At 54.8% G+C, this 18,555-nt stretch overlaps 2 protein-coding genes across 3 annotated transcripts in view; one reads left to right on the plus strand and one right to left on the minus strand.

Moving 5' to 3' along the window:
* LOC119130207 (fibrinogen C domain-containing protein 1-like) overlaps positions 1-18,555 on the minus strand; it is a 559,732-nt gene that overhangs the window by 391,114 nt on the left and 150,063 nt on the right. The window lies entirely within an intron of this gene.
* On the plus strand, positions 327-18,239 carry grin2da (glutamate receptor, ionotropic, N-methyl D-aspartate 2D, a). Of its 2 annotated transcripts, none has more exons than XM_037263683.1 (19): positions 327-730; positions 4,150-4,672; positions 5,170-5,307; positions 5,476-5,742; positions 6,676-6,863; positions 6,945-7,085; positions 8,082-8,196; positions 8,316-8,521; positions 8,878-9,046; positions 9,113-9,266; positions 9,864-9,989; positions 10,076-10,188; positions 10,816-10,932; positions 10,987-11,147; positions 11,265-11,334; positions 11,480-11,597; positions 11,721-11,782; positions 11,865-12,035; positions 12,881-18,239. In XM_037263683.1, the coding sequence occupies exons 1-19, from the start codon at positions 645-647 to the stop codon at positions 15,944-15,946; spliced, it is 5,991 nt and encodes a 1,996-aa protein (XP_037119578.1). In that variant the 5' UTR covers positions 327-644; the 3' UTR covers positions 15,947-18,239. The 2 variants fall into 2 exon arrangements, with proteins under 2 accessions (XP_037119578.1, XP_037119579.1); XM_037263684.1 differs by having other exon boundaries at positions 639-726.

Below are 18,555 nucleotides of genomic sequence, written 5' to 3' on the forward strand. Positions count from 1 at the left end.
TCCTGGCTCCTCCTCCCTTAATGGCGTCTTTATTGGCGTTTAATTGCGCTCCTTTTCCCAGCGTTCCATCACGCTCGCTGCCATTACGCTAATTGAAGCCTCATTCGCTTGAAACTGGCCCGAAACCCCACGCATGATTTCCTAAAAAGCAAGTTGGGCTTTGGACCAAGCTTTAGGCTTCCAAGTCAGGGTTAAGGTTCCCCGGTAGGGTTCGAGTGGCCCGGCTTAGGGATGAAAAGGGTGCCTTGGAATGCTTGACTTTGGGCTGCGCGTGCGCGCGCGCGAGGAGGAGAGCTGCGGCGAGGCAGCGGTGGCAGCCTGGACGACTCACTTTGCATTCAACACGTGTCGCGGGCGGGCAGCGAGGGGAGGGGCCCAGCCGGAGAGAGAGGAAGGGAGAGAGACGTTGCTAGGCGACCAGGGTACATACTGAATGTTAAGCCCGCAAGCATCTAGGCGGGCAGGCGCATGGGCGAGCGCAAACACGCGCGCAGGCGGCAGCGGCGGCAGCAACATGTAGCCTAGCCCAAAAGCCCAGCCCAGCCCGGCCCGGCCCAGACCAGACCGGCGGACCTCGTCTTCCTCTCGGGGCCCGCGGACATACGTGTGCGTCATGGCGCCTCCGCGGGGATGACGAGCAAAGGATGTCCGGCGGAGAAATGACGGAAGGATGGAGTGAGAGAGCAGCGCCACGAGGAAGACAAGAGCAAGAGCCTCACGCGCACTGTGAGTACGTGCACACGCGCGCACACGCACATGCGCGCACGTCACCTGACGCCGGCTTTGCCCTTCATGCGCTCTTAGATGCATCTTTAACCCTTCTGTCACTGATGTGTGCGCGCGTGCGTGTTGCCAAGTTCCAGAGGTGTGACTCACGTGGGACATTTGTCAAAACACGCACGAGCACACGTCACGCTACATGCACACGCACACACATACCATATCGTAGCTGTTGCGCATATGTCCTTCCAGCTTCCTGCAGTAGGGTCCCCCCCCTCCATCATGGGGGGGGAAAAAATACCCAAACTGATGATTGTGATAGCGATTCTCCGAAGGTCCATCTGCGAGTGAAGCCCCATGCAAAGCCTTCGCCTCGTTGCCGTTTACGTTTTCATATTGATGGGCTCCATTTTGTCACTCACTTTGGGGCAGCACGGTGGTTGGTTAGCCGTTAGCACGTAGCATGTTAACCTCACGCAAGAGAGGCATGACTCTACATGACAATGTATGTTGTTTGTTCACCACCAACCGGTGACCGCTCCGTCGCTCAGTTTGATCGCCATTGACTGGCGACCGGTCCCGGTCGATCTTCCGAAGGCCATCATCGGGTTCCCTGTCAATCGTCTGAAGGCGATCGTCGGAGGCCCGATCAACGGCCCACGATCGATCGATTGTCCGCCGCACCCTGACTGACTGGTGACCCGCTCTTTGATTTCCTGACATTACCGGCGACCGGTCCGGGGCGCACCCCGCTCTCTCGCCCAAAGTCGGCCGGGATCGGGCCGAGGCCGGAAACAAAGCCGACCGACGCTTTCACCGTTTTGTTTTGTGTGGATCACTTGAGTTGTTTTCTGATGTGAACCATTTCTTTGTATTTTGTTTTTCTTTGTCTTTGGTTTTCGTTCTTTCCTCATCCCTTCTTCTTCATTACCTCCCGTAATTACCGTCAGGCTGCGTCCCTCCATCTTTCCCTCCCTCCTCCACTCGTGTTGTGCCGCAGCCCGACGAGCAACACGTATGACTTTTTCTTCTGCCCTCGGCCGCCGTCCTTTGCATCCTTTCCTTAGGCACCGCCGTGACGTTTCCTCCAATCCTCTTTGGCTGCTCCTGGCCGCCGTCTTCCTCTTCTCCTCCAGCCGCAATCTCTTTCTTGATCTGCTTCTCCTCGTGCATTTGTCTTCCTTGCTTCTCCTTAATCCCGTATTCTTCCTCGAGCCGTCATCCCTTCACTTCCTCTCCCCCACATCTTCATCCTCCTCCCATTTGGCCTCATCTTCCTCACCCTTCCATGGATCTCCATGATGCCTTCTTTTTGCTCACCTCTCCCCCTCATCATCGGTTGCTGCCCGCTCGCCTGTGTTTTTTCACGCCTCCCCCCCTTCTCTTCATCTGCCCCCCCTTGCCCACTGCCTTTTTCCCGCTGTTATCGTTGCGCACGATCAGCCTTTGTGAATGGATGCCAGCGCGGAATGAGATGAATGAGCCTGAACGTTTGCGCGCGCACGCACGTAGAGTGCAATCTGATGTAGGCGGGCAAAGGAAACGTCCCAGTGTAGCTTGAGGGAGCCCAAACAGGAAATGAAGGCGGTTGGATGAGTGATGACGAGGGATTGTTTTGCTCTTGCATGGTTTTGCAAATTACGGAGCGAACCTCCGTTCATCAGTTGCTCTCCAAACCTATCCAAGACAAGTGCTAATCTACGAAGTAGACCATCCTCACATTTAATGGATGATCCACGTTTCAAAGTTTGAAAAGACACTTTTGCAGCAAGCGGCCAGTCTCGACTTTCAAATTTCAGGCCACGCGAGCTCAGTTGAGGACAGCTGATTTTCATTTTTTGCTTCTTAAGAACAAACAGAAAAAAAATGCCTCCGGCGGTTTCCGAGGCTGTTGCCATGGCAACGCTTGTTGGCGGGACATGAGTGAGATAAAGCGGCGAGTGTCTGCAAAATATTTCCCAAATATTGAAAGCTGGCGTCCCTGTTCATCTCGCGCTGTTTTCAGGTTTCTCCCGAGCGGGCCGCTACCTCGTCCTCGCTAGCCAAACGACCTTGCGAGTCGGCTTCGGAGCGCACCGGCTCGGCCGGGCTCGGGCCTCGGATAATGACGCTAAATAATTCACGGCAGGGCCGCCAGGCGTCTAGGCTTGGAAATTGCCGGACTGATGTCTGATTTCAGTATTCAGTGACAGCGCGGTCCATTTGTGATATTCTTCTCACGCATCTTTTTTCATTCTCTTAAGAAAAAGTTTCCTCCGGGACCGCCGCAAGGGCCAAGTTCTCGTCTCGGCAGGCGAATCTCGCTTTAGCTCATCCGGCTTGCCCACCTTTGAACTCTTTACCATCATAGTTCTTCGCCCTCGGTATTGTTGCTATGGCTGCCATTCTTACCATCACAGCGTACGAGATTCTTGCTACCGCCGTTGTCGTTATCATCTTTGTCGCGCTGGTTGTTGTTGTTGCTATCTTCACGATTGCTTTGGTACTAGCATGCTAATGTCGCTAACATCTTTTGGCATTCTCTTTGTCGGTATCGTCCCCTGATTATGGGGGTGTGCAAATATTTAAAATTCAAGCAGGAATAATACTACTTTCAAAAAGCGATTCATGATAAACGATTAACAGTTGAGAAAGGCCCAATATGAGAGGAACGATAAAGCCGCACAAGAGGAACAGCAAGATAAAAAAGATGGAATATAGCAATCAAATGTGACTGATGCAAAGAACACGAGTCCTGAAATGAGTCGGGGTGGCTGTCGTCATGCTAGTGAGCGCTAATGGATGCCATGCTGATGAATGACAGGATGTTGCAATTGGCCCCCTCCGCACACAATTCTGCAGCGAACGACACTGCCTATTAATGGCCGCCGCCTCTCGCTCGTCATTTACAGCCGCCCGCTATCGAGCGGCCTTCTGCTCGCTTCTCGGCAATAACGAGCTGGCTCACAATTTGTGTGCGTGCTCTAGCGCCTGACCAAAAAAAGAAAAAGAATAACAACATGATGGAGGAGGAAGAGGAGGACATTTTAAGAAGGGACCGTCAAAGTCAAGTCGTATAAAGAAGAATAAGTCTGTCAAAGGGCAAAAATGAGTTTGATGGAGTGGAAATTCAAATGGCAAAGTGCCGACTCCTTGCTGATCGCTGTGCATGTGCAATTGAGATCAAGTTCCGCCAATTCGGCCAGTCGGACTTTGGTTGCGGGCAAGCCGTTTGAATCATGGAGAAAAGTCAGAGCGATTGAGGCAAGCTTTATTCTCTCCATCTTTTCTTTTCTTGCCGTGTGGATTTGATTTTGAGCCTTTGGAGCGAGCGAGAGAGCGAGCAGATTCTCATACGGATTTTTTTCTGCAGTTCCCGAACCTTCCCTGCACCAAGGCGCATGTTTGCCAATTACAATTGTGCTGCCTTTGACCCCCCACCCCCTGCAGGTTCTCGTCAGCTCTGCGGGTGAAAGCCGGTGAGCGGTGGTACCCCCCAACCCGAGAAGCGGCCCTTCGGCCCTGGCCGTCCCCCATGGCGGCGCCGCGGCCGGCTTCTCGCCTCTCGCTGCTGCTGGCTGTCCTGGCCTGCACGGGGCCCGCGCGGCCCTCGCCCCCCCTGCTGCTGCGGCCCCGGGAGAGAGAGAGGGACTCGGGTAGCGTCAACATCGCCGTGGTGCACTCTGGATCCTCCCTGCTCCCGCAGACGGCGGCGGCAGCGGGGGCCGGAGAGCCGGCGCCCGGACTCGGGAGCGGCCCGGGCGGCAGCCAAAGGGGCGTGAGTGACGCGGGTTCCCCGGCAGCGGCCGTGGCGTCCTCATTTGCCGCCGCTTCGTCGGTGTCGCTGCTAGTCGCCGAGATCGTGATGACGCCGTCTGGGCAGGCCACCGTCATCTACCTGAAGGTCAACGAGAGCAGCCCGGGGAGCCTCCTGCTGCAGCTGTGCGAGCTGCTCGCTACCACGCCGCTGCAGGTACCAACGCGCTGTGGCGGGAGAAGCAACATAGCGGGTGTCACCGCCGTCGTGACAAAAAGAGGCTGTGGTAGCCCCGCACGGACGTCCGTTGTCCTCGTACGTCGTGATCCTCGCCGCAGAGCTTTTCACACGGCGTTTGTTATTAAATTACATCTCATTTGCATGTCGCCTTTGATGCTCATCTGCATATCAAGTGCTCTCGGGGGAGCGCTGAGCTGTCGGCGTCTATTTACACGGCTGGGTCGTGTCTTCTCTTTGCATGATTCTTAAATTCGTCACAAGGCAAATACAAGTCATCTAATAAAAACGCCGTGACACCTTTTCAGAAAACAAACGGCCCCATCGCTTGCCATAAAACAGCTGCTTAGCGCTATGCTAACAAAGCTAAAGGCCACATACGGGCCAACAATCAGGCCAATCGTTGTGCACACCGTCTTCATGCATTGCCAAGAGCGACTGATATAAGCTCGTGTCTCTGCGGCGTACTTTGTCAGGGTTTGGTTTTTGAGGAGGAGAGGCCGCCGCCCCCCAACCGCGCCCCGCTGGCCCCCATGCTGGAGTTCATCTCGGCCCAGACCGGCGTTCCCGTGCTGGCGGTGGGCGGAGGGGCGAGCCTGGGACGAGAGCCGCAGGTACCGAGCGCGCCTCCTTTCATTTCCGGCCCCGCTGCCAGACATTTCCATGTCAATCGAGCAGTGAGGAGGAAATGAAGTCAGGAGGTCGGCCTTGAGAAAAGCACAATGGAAGGTGGCCGTCATTTATATTTGCTTTGGTGAGCATGTCAACCGTGGGCCCGGCAGGAGAGCGGCTCCATCTACCTGCAGTTCACGTGCTCGACGGCGCTGCAGCTGGAGGTGATCTTCGAGGTGCTGGAGGAGTACGACTGGACGTCATTCTCGGTGGTCACTACCCGCCACCACGGTTACGAGGACTTCTTGGACATGGTGGAGGCCATGACGGACGGCTCCTTCATCGGCTGGGAGCGAAAAAGCGTGGTGGTCCTCAACATCACAGAGGACCCCGGTGGCGCCCGCGCCAAACGTGTGCTCAAGGACCACGAGGCACAGGTGAGCGACGGCCGGGCTGTTTTGAGAGAGCTTGAAAATGGAATTGCGAATTGTGCAAGGACCTCAATTGTCCTTGTGTAAAATAATGACTTTCCCGGCCGGCACTTGTTTGGGAACGCTTTTTAACTGAAGATCTGGCTCTCTGACGCGTTTGAGAGTATTTCTAGGTGCTATCTTCATTTTCTTTTACAGTAAAAGCTGTAAAATATAGCAGCAGATCCATTGTTGATGTGAGCCAAGTGCATCACAAAAAAAGTTCCACAGCCTATTGAGTGAAACCAGAATGCCTCACGGTTCGCTCGCGTGTCAACTTGCTGTATTCGATTCAAATCTGTCCGGCGTCGTTTCATTTTGTTGCAAGTGACCCCCGAATGCGTCACGATGCTTTCGAGCGTCGCTTTACTCTAAACGAGTCTCTTCTGTGTCATTTCACTTATTAGCAAGTGGCACCCCAATGCCGCACGGTGCTTTCAAGCGTCACTGAAAGAATTCTCTCATTTTCCAGCAAATGGAAGTCGAATGCATTGCGATGCATTCGTGTCTCGTGGATATGAGGATAATCTGAAAATAGTACAGTGCTCTCATTTGTTGAGTCCAGTCCTCATTTCAGTCCCTAGTGGTACCTGAATGCAGCGTGGTGCTTTCAGGTGTCTCCGAATTTGAAATGGCTCTCATTTCCCAGCAAGTGGAGTGAGCTTGAGTGTGATGCATTGTGATCCTTTCAAGTCTCACTGGAAGTCAAATAAATCCCTCCAGTGTCAAGCGAAGGCGGCTCGGCGTGGCGCCTCTCAGTATTTGAAACAAATCTGCCTTTGCGGGTGCCGTGTAACCTGAATGTGCCCAAACAATTTTGGATCTAGGATGACTTCATTTTCTCACAAGCAAGCCGCTTTTAAGTGTGTTCCCCCCCACCTCCCCGTTTGTGTGCCGCAGGTGCGCCTGCTGTACTGCTCCCTGGAGGAGGCGGAGCTTGTGTTCCGAGCGGCCTGGGCGTCGGGCCAGGCGGGCCCCAGTCACATGTGGTTCGCCGTGGGCCCGGCGCTATCCGGCCTGGGTCTGGAGGGGCTGCCCAAGGCCTTGTTCGCCATCCGGCCTCAGGGATGGAGAGACGAGCCTCGCAGGTGCTTGCTTTGAAAACGACACGAGTGAGAAATACATTCCGTGAAGACAAACGGCGTCTATGCGTCTGTCGGCCCCTGCAGGCGCATCGCCAAGGGCGTGTCGGTTCTGACCCACGGCGCCACGGCGCTACGGCGCGACCTGGGCGCCGCCGGCCGGGCTCTCTACACCGGAAACTGCCAGAGCGACGGCAACCGCACGCAGCGGGTGGCTGACAGAATCAGGTGAGGCAAAGAGGCAAATTTGTGTTTTTCGTGGTTTTCAATCCAAAAATCGCCAAGAAATGCACCATCGTCTAGCGTCAGTGGTGTAGTAGTAGCCTGAAGTGGCAGCCGCCCGCCAGAATCGTCGGCCCGTGAGCCGCGTGCTGCTTCACCTAGTAACCTCACGGAGAAGCTGCTCTCGCACATTCTGACAAAACATCACACTCGTGTTTAATGACACGTCGGCGTGTCGCCTAGCAACCGGCCACTCAGTCGCCTGTGTGTTTGGTGGGTGGCTCGCTTGTTTCTATGATTTTTGAAGTTGTCATGGTGACGCAAAATCTTGGCTCAGAAGATGCTGGCGCACACAGATGAAGACTTTCATTTAGATGCTTGGAGACGTGCACATGCTGATGCAGAGAAACACACATACTGTACACACGCACACAGAAACATACACCGCAGGCGCAGTAACACACACAGCGGGGGTATTAGAAATGTCTCGCGGCGACTGGCAAGAATCGAGCTCCATTTTGCAGTTGAATCTTTGATAAGACACTAAAATGTTTCAACATAACAAGGAACATGAAAGAGTCCAGCGAGGTGACAAACCAGACACACCAATTTCTCCCTCACCTGCCGCATCTGCTGGCCGGCGCGTTGCCACGGCAACCTTTCCCGCTAGCCGCCGGTCGTGCTCATGCTGGATATGGAGCCGGTTTATTTACAAGTGCATTAAGAAGCGCACGCGGCGCACACGTCAAACAGGCAGTCGAATGTTCCCGTCACGCTTGCTGGTGCGTGCTTGTCACTAATTGGACGAAGGCGGGCGCGAGTCAGATCTGTGCATGTCACGTGGAAGTGAAGGATCAAAGCAGCCGGGGGGCGGATAGTGCTAACATTTATGCTAACAAGTGTGTGTGTGCATAATACTGCATGTTTGTTAGTGTGCACAATCGCTTCAAAGAGATTGTCTGTGACGTATTTTGGAACAATGAAGGTGAACTTGGGTTGCAGGTACTTCACCAACATCTCCATCGGGGGGCGGGACTACTCCTTCAACGATGACGGCTACCTGTCCAATCCGCTGCTGGAAGTCATCTCGTACAACAACGGACGCGGCTGGGAGGAGGTCAGTGCCACTGCCGCTGCGGCGCCGGCGGGCTCGCAGGCGCACATTTCGCGCCCCCTTAAAACGAGGGCGGGCTAACGCTCGGCTAAGGCGCGGCGTTGCGCGTGTTTGCGTGTCAGGTGGGCTGGTGGGAGAATGGCCACCTGCATCTGCGCGACCACCCTTGGTCACGCTACGGCCCGTTCCTCAAGCCGCTGGACGATGCCCAGCACCTGCGAGTGGTCACGCTGGAAGAGAGACCCTTCGTCATCGTGGAGCCCGCCGACCCGGGGACCAGCTCCTGCATTCGTGACTCGGTGCCCTGCCGTATGCCGCCCAACTCCAGGTAAGTTCGAGATAAGCTACCTCCTGGCAGCACGCGACCTGGCTGGCCAACGGCAGATAAGAAGTCTGTCCTCCATCAATTTGATTGGCCAAGAGGGGACGCATCTGCACTTTTCAATTCACATGTGCATTGCATTTTCGCTCCTTTCACTTTCATTTGCTGCCGTGGTCTTTTTCGAAGTTGCCTTCAAGGTCCTCGAGTCAGGCCTTGTGGTGTCGCTAGGCGACAGGAGATACTCTCGGACTGGCGTCAAAAGCCAACCTCTGGACCAGAACTCTGGACATATTGGAAAAGAAATTGAAACCTTGGCACGCATTCCCGGCGGGCCGTCTCTCCAAATGGGTTTTTGCTTGCAGCCTGCCGGCGGAAGGCGCCTCTCCCACAAAGCATTGCTGTAAAGGCTTCTGCATCGACGTCCTTAAGAGGCTGGCCACAATCGTTGGCTTCACCTACGACCTCTACCTGGTCACCAACGGGCGCCACGGCAAGAACATCGACGGCGAGTGGAACGGCATGGTGGGCGAGGTCGGTTGGCCCGTTGGAGCCGTCTAACCGCACGTGTTCTCCATCTGAGGCTCGGGGTTTCCGCAGGTGGTGTCCGACAGAGCCGACATGGCCATCGGTTCTCTCACCATCAACGAGGAGCGCTCGGAGGTCGTGGAGTTTTCCGTACCCTTCGTGGAGACGGGCATCAGCGTGATGGTTTCCCGTAGCAACGGCACCGTGTCGCCGTCCGCCTTTCTCGGTGAGTGAAGATCCTCTCGTTCGAATGCATCCTCCCTCACTGGCACCATGATGTCATATCAAAAAAAGGTCACGGTACCAATCTGACAAAAAAAATCTAATTTTACATTCTGCTAGATAACGAACATCATAAATATTAAAGCCATCACTGAGTTGGTGTAAACATCACTGCTAATGAGTCATTTTACGAGGCTCGTTCATCATAAAAATGTGAATTAAATAAATAACACTGTATGAAATCAAGCGAGGTCAATATTTACAAGTCATCTCCCAGACGGCAAGCGTCTCTGATAACACCAATGTCAATCAAGTGTAACTACCAAGCTGTTTATGACTTCATCCCTGCTGAGCGTCACTGTCACGCACACACACACACACGCACACACATCCACCCACACACAAACAGGCTTACCGCTGCGTCTCCACAGTGGCATTTGATCCGATTCGAGCCGAGCGGAATCCTTCCCCCGTTGGACAAATCTCTCCGACAACTTGAGGGATTTCTGCTTCGAGAAGTCCTCTTGCAAACATGCACACGCATTTCCTGAAGCGGCCCGTTGTTCACGCGGTGCCGCCTTGTTGTTGTTTGTTGTTGCAGAGCCCTACAGTCCGGCCGTGTGGGTGATGATGTTCGTCATGTGTCTGTCGGTGGTGGCCGTCACCGTCTTCATCTTTGAGTTCTTCAGCCCGGTCGGTTACAACCGCAGTCTGCAGAGCGCCAAAAGTAAGAGCGCTGAGTGCTGGATGTTTAATTTCTGGAGCCGTGTGCTCTTCAAGGCCGCTTGTCTCAGGTGACCTCTATTGTCTCAGAGTTGGGCGGCTCCAAGTTCACCATCGGCAAGTCGGTTTGGCTCCTGTGGGCACTGGTCTTCAACAACTCTGTGCCGGTGGAGAACCCGCGAGGAACCACCAGCAAAATCATGGTCAGTAACCCCCCCCATTGAGTTTGTTGATTGCGCTGATTTTCAACTGGCAAGTCAGCGGCGTTGATGAGGACCAGCGTGGGGGAAACCGGCTGGTCTCATTTGCTTGAGAGCATTTAAACAATCAGATGGAGCACTTGGCCAAAAGCAGGTCACAGCAGGCAACTTTTGATTGTTGCGCGTCAGACAAATATTGGTGGCGCTCAGCTGCAGCCTCTGCGCCAAAACCTGAACTGGCTGCCAGTCAATGAATTCCACATCCATTCTTCAATGTGCTCGTGAGATGGGGAACGATGGGCCAGGTCCCCGCCCCGCTCTGTGACATCACTCGGCCATGATGCAACTCTGTGTAACACGGATGGTGTCACACCGCGATGTCGTCTGGCCCGGAGCCGAACCGAGTCTGTCCGCTCTGGCCGGCTCACGTCACAATGAGCGTGCTGTTCGCGCCGCTGCTCTTCTTGGCGTGGCTCTACATCAGCCTGATCGGTTACCTGCTGTGCATCCTCACCTTCTCCCTCGTCCGCGAGATCTTCTACTTATAGACGGGAGTCAGGATGCCACCGAGCTCCGCCCACCCGCCGTCCGTCCAGATTTGAAATTCAGCCCTCCCGGCCGTCCCCGCAGGTTCTGGTGTGGGCCTTCTTCGCCGTCATCTTCTTGGCGTCCTACACTGCCAACCTGGCCGCCTTCATGATCCAGGAGGAGTACATCGACACTGTGTCGGGACTCTCCGACAAAAAGGTAAAGTCGAGCGTCATCGAAATGATCCGCTGATTCCAATGTTTTTTTGTGCAGTTCCAGCAGCCCACCGAGCAGTACCCGCCCCTTCGCTTCGGCACGGTGCCCAATGGCAGCACGGAGGAGAACATCCGCTCCAACTATCCCAACATGCACCAATACATGATCCGCAACAACCAGAAGGGCGTGGAGGAAGCCATCGACAACCTGAAGACGGGGTGAGTCGCCAACACTGCCGCCGGGAAGAATTGAAGAGCAACTGCAAGGCTGACTATCTCAGTGGAGGGGTTTGTTCACCCACGTTTGTTTCTTTGTGGTTTTGTGTGTCGCTGCAGTAAACTGGACGCTTTCATCTACGACGCTGCTGTGCTCAACTACATGGCCAGGAAGGACGAAGGCTGCAAGGTGAGCAGTGAACCAATTGAGTGACCAAAGCCCAGCCAACCATCAAAGACACCTTGTAGCTCCATCATGGTTCATACCTGGAAAGATAAAAATGCTTGAGCACACCAAGCAGAGCTCTGATCTTGTGCCCATCGGTCTCGGCAAGGTGATGACCATCGGCTCCGGCAAAGTCTTTGCCACCACCGGCTACGGCATCGCTCTCCACAAGAACTCCCGATGGAAGAGACCGCTGGACCTGGCGCTCTTGCAGCTGGTGGGAGACGGTACGGGACATCGTCTCGCGCGACCAAAATTGACGCAAGATTATTAACACCGAGATCAATTAGCGTTGAAATAGGGCGAGACGTCCTTTGACTGAGCTCATGTTCTCCGTGTGTGTCTTGTAGACGAAATTGACATGTTGGAGCGTCTTTGGTTGTCGGGAATTTGCCACAACGACAAGATTGAGGTACGACGTTGCCATTTTTAAATACATGTTGAAAATTTGGTCTTGCGGGGGTCAGGAGTGAAGTGTGTACTTGGCGGCGCAGGTGATGAGCAGCAAGCTGGACATCGACAACATGGCGGGCGTCTTCTACATGCTGCTGGTGGCCATGGGCCTCAGCCTGCTGGTCTTTGCCTGGGAGCATCTGGTCTACTGGAAGCTGCGGCATTGCATCAAGCGCTCGGGCGGCATGGACTTCCTGCTGGCGCTCAGCAGGGTGAGACCTCACATGCGCACACACCTCTCAATCTGTCTTCATGCCGTAAGCTTGACTGCTACTTCTGCGACGGTCAACCATCTGTCTATTTTGGGTTGTGTGTGTCAAAGACCAAATTTGAAAGGAGCTAATTGGCGCTAAGCTCTCATCTCCGTCCCAATTCGTGCCAAAACCAGTTGCAGGATGTCCTGACCTCCTCTTGCTGTCTGTCCTCAAGCCAGATTTGCTTTTGAACATTCATCACGTCCATCTGCTGCAAAGTAGCTTGAACTTTAAACGGATGTTCCCCTCGGACGCTCGCGGTGTCTTCATCGCTGCTGATTTATGAACCGCTTTGGTGCTCTGAGGCTTCAGGGGGTCTGGCTCATGTAAATACGTTTGTTCCTCATTAGTCGGAGCCCGTCAAGTGAGCGGCGTGCAGCACAGCTGCGCTTCCTTTCGGTGAAGGTGACACGCAAGTCGTCCTCCAGCTAAGCGCAAGCGCCACTCCTCATTAGCCGCGGCATTTTGAGAATGATTAAAGCTGCGAGCAAAGACGAAAACTTTCCAGTCGAAGTTTGTCAAAAAGTATGAGCCCAGAAATGTCTGCTACGAGCCAAAATTAGACCCAAATGTCCACCCGATGTCTTGGTAGCTTGAGTTTTCGGGCCTCCAAAAAAGACCATCCACACATCACAGCAACAGCAAATAAAAACATCATGTATCGCGTGCTTGCTAGAACGTCTCCACGGTGGAAGCCAATCGGGGACTCGCACTCTGTTTCAATTTCACAGCGCACTTAGCGGCGGGCGAGATGGTCTTTCTGGCTCTGTTTGACGCTCTCGTCTGGCTTCTGCCTCCACTAGGGAATGTACAGCTGCTGTCAGTTTGAGGACGAGACGGCACCGGGAAGCGGGAAGAGTTCTCTGCCGCAGTACCACGCGGTTCCCACCATGGCCCAGCAGCACTTGGTGACCGCCACAGTCAACAACACCGCCGCCATCACCATGGTGCAGCCGCAACAGCAGCAGCAGCCGGCGCCCAAGCACATCCCAAAGCAGCCGCAGGGTCAGACGTACGCCGGCGTGCTGCCAGGATCGCCGCCCCCTGCTGGACACTCAGCCATGGCGCTGGGACCCTCGAACAGCCCCCTCTTTGAAGGCCCCATGCCCTGCTCCACCTTTCTGCCTCGCCATGACCGCAGACTGGCCGTGGTGGATCGCTGGAACCGGCCCAAGCCCGAGAAGGTCCTGAGTGGCAGCAGCAGTGCCAGCCTGGGTATCGGGGGTATCGCGGGAGGCATCACTGAACTCCAGGCCCAGCAGCAGTACCAGCAGAACCTGGGACAACACTGGAAATTGCAAGGAGCGGGTGACAGTGGGCTGGATGAGTACAAGCGCTACTACGGTCCCATAGATCCGGAGGGGCTCGGAGCTAACTCGGACCAGCAGGTCGGGGGCAGCCAGCAGACTCCCAAAGGTAATCCCAGAGGCCCCAAATCCGCCGGCATGTCCAGGCCACCTTCCAAAGGATCCGGAGCCTTAATCGGCAAGCCGCCGCCTCCGCTGCCTTCCTCGCCACGGAGGCCCCCTTTCTGGCGGCGTGGAAGTCTTGCTCAGACGAGGAGGAAGAGCTCCGGGGGCCCCCTGTATGAGAACATCCTGCCTCTGGGGAGAAGAGGAGGCGGCAGGTACGGAGCAGGTGATCTCATGGGAAGGAGGGGGCGGCGTGGTCCTCCCCTACCTCCTCTGCCAGTCCCCCTTTGTTCCCCGACGCATACCCCAACCACTCCCTCGTCCCCATGCCGCTTCTACTCTACCTGCTCCAGCGCCTCGTCATCGTCGTCCTCCTCCACGTCTTCCTCGTCCTCCTCGTCCTCCTCCGCCTCGGTCTCTCGCTCGGATTCTCCTTCTTCTTGCTCCAGTGACAGCTCCTACAACTCCTCCTTGAGCTTTCGCTATCGTGCCGGAGACCGGGAATTCACAGTGGAGGACGAGTACGACTCTGATCTGCTGACGGAAGAGTCCAGTCTCCTCCTGGGCTCGCGCCGGAAGATCCGTTGCCGTCGCATGTCGTCGCGCTCGCTGCCGTGCAGTCCGCCGCCGCCCGTCCCGCCGCGTAAGCCGCGCCCACAGAGAGATGATGGACGAGAGCGCAGGAGCAGCCAGCTGGCGCAGTTACAAGAGTGGTGGGCATCGTGGGGCGACAGAGAAAGGGGTCGCTCGGGGACAACCAACCCCAGAGGTGTTAGAGAAGACAAAAGGGAGCGAAAAGAGCGGGAACGTGAGAACAAGCGCAGGAAGAAGGGAAGAAAAAAGAAGCGCGAAGAAAGGGAGCGAGAAAGGGAGCGAAAGCGACGCAAAGCCAAGAAGAAGAAAAAGAAAGATGAAAAGCTAAGGAAGAGGGAGAGAAAGAAGTCAGACCAGGAGGGGAGAGATCCTGACAAGCGAGAGGAGGCCAAACCGGGAACGCCGGACTACCCGTCGTATCTTCACCTGAAGGGGGAGTCCTTTGGCAAAAAGAGCGAGAGCTCTGTCAGGAGCTATGGTTGGAACATTCCAGCCGAGGATGAGAGGAAGGCCAGAGAAGAAAAAGAGCGAGAGGATGGCAAGGAAAGCCGAGCGGCCGAGAGGCAGCACAGGCGCAGGAACAGCAAACACTATCAGTCCTCCAGCAATAAGCCGTCCACATCTGTCAAGTTCTGGGCAGGGAACCTCTCCTCCGACACCATCCCATCGGCCTTCCTGCCCCTCTTGCCCGTCGGATGCAAAAGGAGAAAGAGCAAAAGCTCCGACAGGGATGTGGTTGGAATTGAAGGAGAGAAAAAGCCGCTGCTGGGTCGGAATGGGAGAGGTGAGATTCCTCCTAAGGAAGGTTTATCCTTCCATGCGTGGGAGTCGGATCTGGAGGAAGACGAAGAGTCTGAGCGAGAGCGACGGAAAGGCGAGTATGCTAAGAGGCAAGGCGGGACCATCTCGGATGAGGACGGAGACCGGGATAAGGGTGCGGGGATATATTCGGACGACGAGGGCTCTTCGGGCGAGTTTGGCAAGTTTGAGAGGTACTGGGATGATCACGATGACACAGTAGTGGGCGGGATTGGAGGAGGGGGCTGGTTTTTTAGCACTTACCCCTCCAGGGACAAAGCGGGGAGCGTCAACAGCAGGGACGACTTGTTCCTAGAACGAGGGGAGAGGTGGGGGGCCGGGGAAAGTGCTTGGGCTTGGGGCTCGCGCCGCCCGCCCTCTCCGCTCGCGCCGCCCCCGCCTCGACGCTACTGGTCGGTGGACAAGCTTCACATCCAGGATGAGAAGAAGACCAAGCGACGGTCCAAGGACAAAACGAGAGGACCCGCTGCTTGTTCTTCCTGCCTCTCACCCGGACAACATCCGCATGTCCGTTCTTCCAAGTGGGCTGGCATCACGTCACGCAGCCAAGAAGAGCTTTACCATCACCGCCAGAGCTTCAGCAGCACCTCAAAGCCCAAACACGACTCATCGTCGTCCTCCAAGCCGGATCGCTCGCAGAACCCCACCTCCAAATGCGGAAGCCAGCTCAGCCTGAGCATCCAGCAGCGGACACAAAGATCGGAGAGAGGAAGACTTCCTTCCCCGCCTTCCGCCCTCATGCCCAACTTGCCAAGCCCCCTTCCCGCGCTTCCAGCGCCTCCATCCTCTGCTCACCCGATCCATGCTCCTCCACTGACATCCTCCTCCTCCTCTGTGTCCTCACCCTCGGTGGTATCGTCCATCCCGGGCGCCACGCGGCCTTCCTCCGTAGCTTCGGCCAGTGCCAAATTGCAGTACCAGAGGCTGCGCTCGGTTCCTCCGCCCCAAAGGTTTCCTCAGTCCCCTCACGTGCCCCTCAAAGCCAAGGCCCTCTGCTCCCGGAGGGGCTCGGCCCATTTCTCCAGCGTGGAGAGTGAGGTCTGAGGCTATCTCCCTCGCTGCCCACTCACTCTCCACTCCGAGTCCTTTTTCCTGAGGCTCTGCACAAAACGACCACAACTTTGAACAAGTCGTTTGGAGGGAAACGGGAGCCAACTTCCCACGTGATCGGAAGCGGGGCAATCAACCTTTGGAGACTTGCTGGCTACAGACAGCAAAGGGCTTTGGGTGTTGGAGCAGACGAGTAATTTTGAGGGCTCAGGAACTTTTGTGGTATGCCCGCTGCTCCTGCAAGCCTGTAGCGCTCCTCACCACGCTTGTTTTTTTCCCCTCTCTCGACAAAGACCCACTTTCCCTTTTCCCTTAAGAACTGTTTACATCCCCGCAGAACTGTGACGCCCAGCGGGGGCACCTCCCCCCCATGCGATAAAAAAAAAAAAAAGGAGGCTGACGTGTCCCGTTTTGAGTTTGTGTTGTCATTCTTCAAGAACTTTGTCGAGCTTTCCTCCTTCTCGCTGCGCTTCGTGTGTGTCTGTTTTTTGTCTTTGTAGTCCTGACAACAGGGTAAGTCAACTGTGACTGACAGACTGCTGGCCTAATGCAAAGCTGAGTGCCAAACTCCACATCAATTTGTACCGACCGCCTTTGCCACGCCGTCATACGCACACGAAAGGGCACACAGACGCTTATGCGCTCGGATCAATGTCTTTTTGTTTTTTCTTTCCAGAGCAATACATTCGATTTTTCGACGCCTTTGCGTTATTCGTGTCGTCGTCGTCGTCAATGTGGATCTATATACGTATATCTATATATCGAGAAATGTATTGAGTCGAATACGATGTAAGCACTGTGCCATACGACCCGTGGAACATTCCGCCGACTACCTAGCGCAAGAACGGCAGCAGATGCCCGGTCCGCTAACTCCAATTGACCGAATGTATCGTGGACAGTTCACGCACTTGATGGTGGCATCAACTTTCAAGTACGCTCACCTCAATGAGGCATTTTTTTTTTTCCTCAAGAACAAGAAACAGCTACCCCCATCCATAAATGTAGCCCTTTAGCTAACCCTAAAATTCCCTTGGCCCTAAAGCAAATGAACGCTAGCTACCACTTGGGAAAGTTTCCAAACATGTTCCCATCTGAAGGTTAGCATCGCATCCAGCATGGCAACGAGTGTCTCTTTTGCAAACTGGTGCTACACATGTTGGACCCAGGCCATGGGTCGTTGCAGGGAAATGTGCAAGTGTAGCTAACTCTGTGTGTGTGTCTGTGTGTGTGATTTGGATTGGTTAACCGTCGTTCTAATGTCAAAAGAGACAGTGCCTATGTTGGATGCTAGCTTTGGCGAAAATGTGCAGCGTAGCAGGGTGCGAGCAGCACAGCAGCGCCTCCACCTGTTGTGCATTCCAAAAAAAACTCACCTCGGAAATAAGTTTTTACTTTTTACTTGCCAATGAGCTGACACCAGCAGCCAAACTCCGGAAACAAATAAGAATTCATTCCGCTAGCTGCTAGCTGCCAGCCTGCCGCCGTTGACTTTTCGTGGACACGAGCGGAGTGCTAGCGTGCTCGTCCCATTTTCAGCTTGCCTAAAACTGCATCTGAGCCATTATTTACACCAACCAGAAGAGACTTTAGTTTTTTTGAAAAACATTTCAGAGTGGATCTGCCTTTTCGCTAACGAGCTAAATCTACTTCTATATACCTACTAACATGTCATCTATCCGTGTTTGTGCTAGTGGGTCGCGTTAACAATCTTCTTGTTTTTCCCTCTTCCGGTTTCTGAAATGGCCAAACCCAGACCTCCGCCAAGGCCTTAACAATCACATTGTACAACTTCAGAGAACATCATCTGGGAAAAAGATTGCTGTGGCCGTGGTTGAGCGCTCAGCTCTTCCGCCTTGTAGTTCCGGGCTGGAATCTGGGCTCTGGCTTTGCTTTGTGGACTTTGTTGGTTCTCCCCTTGCTTGCGTGCGTTCCCCCTGGGTACGCCGGCTTCCAAAGAACTCTCAAATGTCGTCTTTGTTGTACCTTGGTGTGAATGTGACTGGTGACCGGGTCGGGGCGTACCCCCGCCTTTCATCATCTGGGGCACGTATGAGAAGATGCGTTTGAGAAAAGGGATAAATGGTGTCCTCACATAGTTGACACCTCTTCCTTGGCGGAGGTATCTGGAGGAACCCAAATGGTAAAGTAAGTTAATTTGTGTTGGCTGGTCTTGTTTATCTTCTGTCCACGGTGTGTTCTGCTTATGTGGCTTTCAAAAGAAGAATCTGTGTGCAATATGTGTTGCTCTAAATATCTAATATCTCTATTTAAGTCCTATCTGCTCTCAGTTTGACTCTGCGTCTTTTGTCCTCGTCCGGACCCCAGCCTCCCCGAGCCCCCCCGCCGGTCCCGCGCTCACAGAGACCGCCATCTAACTGTCATCGCTCGCCTCTGTGAGCCAACATGGAGAGGCTCCGACTTAGTGACGGTGTGGCGGCGGGGAGGGATGCGCCAGTGTCTTATGACCGTGTCACTGTAGCGGCGCTGGCGAGCGTTTGTCTACCTAGAGGGGCCTTCTTTCTCTTCGCTTCTTGGCCTACGCGTGACTTCACCGACACGCTGCTTTCTCAGCGCTCCCGTGTGTGTGCGTGCGTGCGTGCGCT

The sequence above is a fragment of the Syngnathus acus genome, chromosome 11 (genome assembly GCF_901709675.1).
Source record: "Syngnathus acus chromosome 11, fSynAcu1.2, whole genome shotgun sequence".
Classification (NCBI taxonomy): Eukaryota; Metazoa; Chordata; class Actinopteri; order Syngnathiformes; family Syngnathidae; genus Syngnathus; species Syngnathus acus.

Excerpts from the sequence above, each read along its gene's own strand:
- grin2da (XM_037263683.1), top strand. The coding sequence starts at position 645 with ATGTCCGGCGGAGAAATGACGGAAGGATGGAGTGAGAGAGCAGCGCCA. Across the intron at positions 8,522-8,877 it reads CGTATGCCGCCCAACTCCAG|CCTGCCGGCGGAAGGCGCCT; the intron begins GTAAGTTCGAGA and ends TTTTGCTTGCAG. Across the intron at positions 10,189-10,815 it reads GAACCACCAGCAAAATCATG|GTTCTGGTGTGGGCCTTCTT; the intron begins GTCAGTAACCCC and ends CCGTCCCCGCAG.